This window comes from Argentina anserina, chromosome 2 (genome assembly GCF_933775445.1).
Source record: "Argentina anserina chromosome 2, drPotAnse1.1, whole genome shotgun sequence".
Taxonomy (NCBI): domain Eukaryota; kingdom Viridiplantae; phylum Streptophyta; class Magnoliopsida; order Rosales; family Rosaceae; genus Argentina; species Argentina anserina.
Genome location: NC_065873.1, coordinates 29106541 through 29113328, shown reverse-complemented (window position 1 = coordinate 29113328; position 6788 = coordinate 29106541). Strand labels below are relative to the sequence as shown.

Here is a 6788-nt window from a genome sequence, read left to right as displayed (position 1 = left end):
GTCACAGCGGCCTAATATTTGAAAATGTTATTAAAGTTTGAACGTAGTAGCACAATCACGGTTGCAATTGCGTTCCAAAACGTGTTCAGAATCCGATCCATAAACTGACGAACCCTCCCAAGTAGTCCAGCTCGTGGTTTCTTCTCCTTGCTGCGATTGTTCGCGAGGCACTGTGGCAGTTAAATGGGATTAGCCCCCAGTTTACTGGTGAAATCAGTAGTAGCAAACCAGCTGGAGGAAAATAATATCAGTGGCATTTGCATTTATAATCTTGTAACGATTTGATTACATTATAAGGGTTGTCGTAGCAAGTATTTCAGCTATCCTCAAACTAAAATACTACGCAAACCAGTATTATGGATTTATGGGTGTACACGTTAAATCAAACTGATGCTCGCCCTGTAAGTTTAAGGAAGTGTTTCTATCACCCGTCAGATCAAGAGAATATAACTGTGAAAGTTAAAGAGATGAAATGGAGACTACTTCTCGCATGTTTAAAGTTCTGGCTTGATGGTGTGACTTTCTCGTACAATTCAGGCGACCTTTCTTCCGCAATTGGGAACTTGCGGTTGTTGAAAGGGAAAGCGGATGATGCTTAGATGGCAAAGAATACTTATTCCGCAGGTGTATCATCAACAGATTTCTTATACTCTGGCTTAAGCTCATAAGTACCCTGGTTGGTTCCCCTTTTGTTGTATACACACAGCTCATTTAGTATCTCTTTCAGGAATTGCTGCGGATGAAACCATCAGACATCAATTAGAACGGAAACATTAATACATAAGCAAATGGGTAGAAAGGTAAGAAGACATACTGCAGGTTGATCAGTCTCTTGCACAAGCTGCTTTAATGCCCAATTTGGTTGTCTCTCAAATAACTTGAACATGATATCCTCCAGTTCCCCGCGATCCCTTCTGGTCCTCTTGACATCTGATTGTTTAACCGGAACAGGTTTCTTCTTATCCTGGCATATCAAAATTCAAATATTATTCTTTTTTGCTTCTTCAAAGAATGTGGCCAAAAGGGGAGCTATCATATCTGAACCTAAGATTTATATCTGCATTTAACACATCCGCACTCTACGACTAAAATGAAAATTTTTCATTTTAGTCGTTCAGTTTCCATCATTCTGAAAACATATTTGAGTAGTTTGGTTGGCCGGAGACATGAAGTGAGATTGTGTTATGTTTTGCGTAAATCACACGATCACCATTGGAAGCTAGAAAGTTTCTATGCTTAAAGAATGTATCTGTGGGTTGGACTTGCCAAGCTAACAGAATGAACTCTCAAAAACAGTAAGAAACAACAAGCAAATGGGACACACTTCTGATATTCTAGCATTAAATTGTGCAAAAAATGGAATGAAGAAAGTTGATACCTTGGCATTGGTAGAAATCAAGCCGATCATACCAGGCATGGGCCTCATATGTACTCCTCGGTCATTGTCGATCACCTTTCAACCAGCAAGAGAGAATATGAGATGAAATAAAAGATTTCGTAGAAATTTAGAATTGAGCTGCCATAATAGAAACATATGGAAGATATGGCTACCTGTATTTGTCTATTCTTGATCATGGACTTATTAGTCCTTTCTCGACACATCTTCCCATACTCCTCAAAGTTTGTACCATGGGGCTTCATGTCAAACTTGTGCTCAACTTTACCTTCAACAGCAATCTTGCCTAAAATGAAGCCAAATGTCAAGAACCATTATAACACAGCAGTTATAAAAGAAAAGGGAACCGCTGAAATGTGCAATATATGACACAGGTTTGAATGTTTGATAGACATATGGAACCTAAATAGTCATTACTCATTAGTTATTGCTTATTAGTTATTAGTTCTTACTAACTGTGAACATTAGCCAAGTAATGGGACTCCTAAATGCATGTTCATGATTTTCGATGACAAAAGAGTTTAAACCACCAACATAGAGATGGCAAATGTCTTCAACAAGACAACTTCCATAAGCATAACAAGTAATTGTCATATACCTGTTTCAAGTGTGTAGTCATTCAATATGAAGCAGTCATATGAAAATTAATAAACCTACTTCAACAGCTCGACAACCGATTGCGCATTTTATCTAGTATGCACATTGTAGCACAGAATCTACGTATAGCAGAAACCTAGTTTCCATAGTAAACAAGTAGGAGTACTAGTCTCTGTACAATGCATCGGAACATCTAATTTCTGAACCTCACCTTGATTTGCCTCAGAGAAAACACACATGGGAACAAAGTCTTTCGACATATTCATCGAATAACTCTTCGGCTTCATCCCTACCTCAGTCTGCGCAACCTCCATTTTAAACTGAATGCAAATTGTCGAAGGCATAAGCACCACATAAATAAGAATTCGAGCACAAGTATGCACTTCAAAACCAAACTCAGTCACAAACAGCGAACACCTACTGATCAAATTGCAATACAAATTTCAATGCAGCTTTTCAAATGTTCTAAGACAACACATAACATTAACCAATCAAATCGCAATATAAATTAGGGTTTTATTGAACAACACAGAGCTAATGTAAGAACAATTACTCTAATACTAGCTCTAATTCACCGAAATCTTCTAAGAATCAACCGATTGTAGACACAGTGAAACTTGAAGAATCAAGAGCACGATCGAATTGAGGGAGAAGAAGTGACTACCTGCACGGCGGCGGTCTCATCGGTTTCGAGCGGATCAAGGGAGAGGACGACTTTGGCGACGGGGTGAGGATCGGAGGAAGGGTGCGAGTTCCATGACTTGGCCACCACCTGCGGCAGCTTCATCAGCCACACAAGCTTATCGGCTTTCGCTGTATCCAAGCTTTTGCTGCCGCCGCCATGGTCCTCCTCCGTCTTCACCTTCTTCGCCGCCGCGTGGTCGTCCTCCGACTTCACTCTCTTCCCCGACGGCTTCTCCTCCATCTCCGATAAGCTCACCGGAGCTTGATTTGACCGGATTTCAACTCTAGTTTACCGCGAAGTCAAAATTGGCGAGTTTTTGCCTCTCCGGTCTTTGCAGCCTCTCTGGAGGTTTAACCGAACCAGAAGAGGAGGGTGTAACATTCGGTGCGTTTGGACACGTGTCCACCTAGGAGTGGCTATCTTGGAAGGGTAATGTCGGTTTTTTTTAACTTTCCATGAAATTGTTATACCGGTAAAATCACTCGCGGACTCGGGCCTTTTCCTCTGTTGTGGATCAACGGATTTGGGCTCTTTCCACAATCTAACAGTGCCCATTACCAACAACTCGATGAATGTTCTCGATCACTAGCCCAATTGAAGACCTTGTAATATTTAATCAATTTGTAGACCAGCCCAAAGACTTGTGAGAGATCTTACATATATTTTTGTCAGCAATAGGAAGCAAATACTACTCCGAGCCATTCCCATGAAAATTGGGACCCCTAGATAAGTGAAAGGGAGACTACCCAACCTTATTCCAATATACGTTTGGTCTTAGCATTGTTGTTTTAACTAACACACTTTGACAATTTTATTCACATACTCAGTAGCTGACCGTGAAATTTATTCTCAACTACGGTTTGATGTAAATCAAAGAGTTGAAAACAAAATAACTCAATTTTAAAAAGATTCTCCTCATTCTTGAATTTACGTCAAATGGTATTTGATCATGAATTCCATAGTCAGTCACTGACCGTGTGAATGGAAATACACCATTTGATGCCCTCATTGCTTAGAGCCTTTTTTTTTTTTAGAAAACATTGCTTAGAGCCTTAGGTGTTAGTAAATTCGAGAATAATACTCTAGTATAAAAACGCTAAAAATGTCAATCCTCTTTTCTAAGTTGTTGAATTAGTAGCTTTGATGACTACTTGCATGGTCTAATCTTGAGATGAAAATTTTTGAGTGGCCGTGGAGGAATATGTTCCACGATAGGTTTCCTTGACCGCATGCCTCCAACGTGAAAGTGAAAGTTAGAACAGTGATGTAATTTTGACTACTTCAAATTTTGAAAGAAACAATTGATGCTCTCAAGTCTCGATCACCACTCATGTGTGATGTACACTCTTGTACGTGCCAAGAGTCATCCAAATTTATAATTCAAATTCAAATGTGAAGTGAATAAAGAATGGCAAACCTCATTATCTTTCCATTCATGAGAGGCAGAATTTCAAGCAAGGAGCAAATTGGAGTGATCATACATGAACAAAAAAGGAGGGAAGTTTGAAGAAGACAAGCAACAATAATGGAGTAGCGCCAAGCCGTCACTATTGTTTTACATAAAGCCGTATGAGGCAAGACACCCAAACCAACCCCATCATTTTCTCCTATTCGTTACCAATCTCACCACTTGGTGACAAATACTCGTACCACAACAAACCACGTGTCCCCCATTTTACAAATTTCTGGGAAGCTCACTATGTCACCCGCACAAACCCCACAAATATCTCATCACAGTTTATATCCCTCATCTCCTTCCCCACTCTCCAACTCACTACAACAATGGATTACAATCATCATGCTCTCCTCCTCTCCCTATTTCTCTTCCTATCCTACACGGTCGCGTCCACCGCTGACGGCGGCGATTCACTGATCCGACAAGTCGTACCTAGGGCCGGTGAGGAGGATGACGACGCGCTCCTCCACGCCGAGCGTCACTTCTCAAGCTTCAAAGCCACGTTCGGAAAGAGCTACGCGAGCCAGGAGGAGCACGACTACAGGCTCGGCGTCTTCAAGGCCAATCTCCGCCGGGCCAAGAGGCACCAGGGGCTGGACCCCACCGCCGTCCATGGGGTTACGAAGTTCTCTGATCTCACTCCCAAGGAGTTTCGCCGGAATTTTCTCGGGCTCAAGAAGCGTCTCCGGCTGCCGGCCGACGCTAACAAGGCGCCGATTCTTCCGACGAATGATCTTCCCGCCGACTTTGACTGGCGCGAGAAAGGTGCCGTTACTCCGGTGAAGGACCAGGTACTACCGTACTACTGTAACGAATATGTGATAGTAAGATTAATCAATTAATTTTTGGAATTTATTTGATGTTTATGGAGTAGTGATTGTGTGTTTTGGGGTGTATAATAGGGTGCGTGTGGATCATGCTGGTCGTTTAGTGCGACGGGAGCACTGGAAGGAGCTCATTTTTTGACAACAGGGGAGCTCGTGAGTCTCAGTGAGCAGCAGCTTGTGGACTGTGATCATGAGGTTTGCTATCTCATAATTTTACAATTACCCTATATATAATTTGCTTCAAAGTATTGAAATTCATAAAACATAATTTGATCTCTGCTTTAATCAATTTGTAAAACATAAGGGCTGAAGCTTTAGCTAATTGCTTATTCATTATTATGTTCTGATCCTAGTTAGTTGATTTGACAGTAGTGTAATCAGAAACACAATGTATAGTATGTTACTGATGGCATAATAAGTTGATCCATAATGTGTCTGAATTTCATTATATTCAAGTTTTTCCTGTATGGCCTTGGAGTGAGTGTACATTTGAACTTATGAGTTTCTAGCGGGTTGGAATTACTTGCCTTTTGAAGCTTTTGTCTTTCAAGAGCAAATAGAAAGCCTAGTGTTGATCGAGATGAACCCTTTTAAATTATTCTTGCTTGAATTATGAGCCTCCTTACAATCCTGTTGTTGTTAGGACTTAGGTAGATTGTGATCTCAAGAAGGATTGATATGCATTCATTTTACAATGTCTGCTAAACATTTCAGTACTGGTGTTACAATATGTGTTTGTTTAGAATTATTGGTTGCTTGCTCATCTTTAATGGAACGGTGATGCTCTATTTAGATATGATTATTATGATGGTGTGGCATTTTCATATAATGAGTATGAGACTGTACATTTTGCAGTGTGATCCAGAAGAATATGGTTCGTGTGACTCAGGCTGTAGTGGTGGACTAATGACCAATGCCTTTGAATACGCACTCAAGGCTGGGGGTTTGGAGCAAGAGAAGGACTACCCTTACACTGGCACCGATCGCGGTACCTGCAAATTTGACAAGAGCAAAGTTGTTGCTACTGTCTCCAACTTCAGCGTTGTTTCCCTCGACGAAGATCAAATTGCTGCAAATTTGGTACACAATGGTCCTCTTGCAATTGGCATCAATGCAGTGTTCATGCAAACATACATAGGTGGAGTCTCATGCCCTTACATTTGTGGAAAACGTCTGGATCACGGGGTGCTTCTGGTCGGTTACGGCTCCTCTGGATATGCTCCGATTCGATTCAAGGAGAAGCCTTACTGGATCATAAAGAATTCATGGGGACAGACCTGGGGAGAGGAAGGGTATTACAAGATATGCAGGGGTCATAATACTTGTGGGGTTGATAGCATGGTCTCTACCGTTGCTGCTATGCACACATGAAACCAGAACCATTAGGAAATCAAGGAGTTTATTTACTGTATTAGACTTGTGGGGCGTTTGTACATTATCTTATGATCACCTAGACGATAATTTCAAAAGGATTTGTAATAAAGTCTGGTTATCTGATGTTGAACTTGTATAGTAAGACTCTTTGTTATGCTATTTTTTATGCTAGGGTTTGATGTTTAGCGCGTATGCCATGACTCTCTACAGTATTAGCTCTTTTATGCTTGAATGGCTGAATCCTTTTACCCTAGTTCCCGTCTTTCCGAACTGGTTTAAAAGTTGCTGAGTTAGTCCGTTCACTGCCTAGGAAAATCTTATTGGTTCACTGGTTAGTACAAGTACATTTTGGTTCATTGTTCCTTTTCGCAATCATGTATTCACAAGCACTAAACCCAAATATTAATTGTATCTGATTCACTGTTAGTAACATCTTGTGACATATTCATTCTC

The 6788-nt window shown here is 40.9% G+C and overlaps 2 protein-coding genes across 2 annotated transcripts; one reads left to right on the top strand and one right to left on the bottom strand.

Moving 5' to 3' along the window:
- Window positions 1-232: 232 nt before the first annotated feature.
- On the bottom strand, window positions 233-3014 carry LOC126805560 (uncharacterized). Its single transcript, XM_050532356.1, has 6 exons — window positions 2658-3014; window positions 2205-2313; window positions 1552-1682; window positions 1379-1453; window positions 815-964; window positions 233-733 (listed from the first exon to the last, which is right to left on the bottom strand). The coding sequence occupies exons 1-6, from the start codon at window positions 2916-2918 to the stop codon at window positions 614-616; spliced, it is 846 nt and encodes a 281-aa protein (XP_050388313.1). The 5' UTR covers window positions 2919-3014; the 3' UTR covers window positions 233-613.
- A 1412-nt stretch (window positions 3015-4426) lies between these two features.
- Window positions 4427-6527, top strand: LOC126805559 (cysteine proteinase 15A-like). The gene is made up of 3 exons (XM_050532355.1): window positions 4427-4925; window positions 5037-5156; window positions 5817-6527. The coding sequence occupies exons 1-3, from the start codon at window positions 4461-4463 to the stop codon at window positions 6330-6332; spliced, it is 1101 nt and encodes a 366-aa protein (XP_050388312.1). The 5' UTR covers window positions 4427-4460; the 3' UTR covers window positions 6333-6527.
- The last annotated feature ends 261 nt before the right edge of the window (window positions 6528-6788 follow it).

Bases quoted from the DNA above. Each gene is read 5' to 3' on its own strand.
- LOC126805559 (XM_050532355.1), top strand. From the start codon at position 4,461: ATGGATTACAATCATCATGCTCTCCTCCTCTCCCTATTTCTCTTCCTA. The intron at 4,926-5,036 runs GTACTACCGTAC...GGTGTATAATAG, and splicing joins TTACTCCGGTGAAGGACCAG to GGTGCGTGTGGATCATGCTG. The intron at 5,157-5,816 runs GTTTGCTATCTC...TACATTTTGCAG, and splicing joins TTGTGGACTGTGATCATGAG to TGTGATCCAGAAGAATATGG.
- LOC126805560 (XM_050532356.1), bottom strand. From the start codon at position 2,918: ATGGAGGAGAAGCCGTCGGGGAAGAGAGTGAAGTCGGAGGACGACCAC. The intron at 1,683-2,204 runs GTGAGGTTCAGA...GCTTCATTTTAG, and splicing joins TTTCTCTGAGGCAAATCAAG to GCAAGATTGCTGTTGAAGGT. The intron at 734-814 runs GTATGTCTTCTT...TTTCATCCGCAG, and splicing joins AAGAGACTGATCAACCTGCA to CAATTCCTGAAAGAGATACT.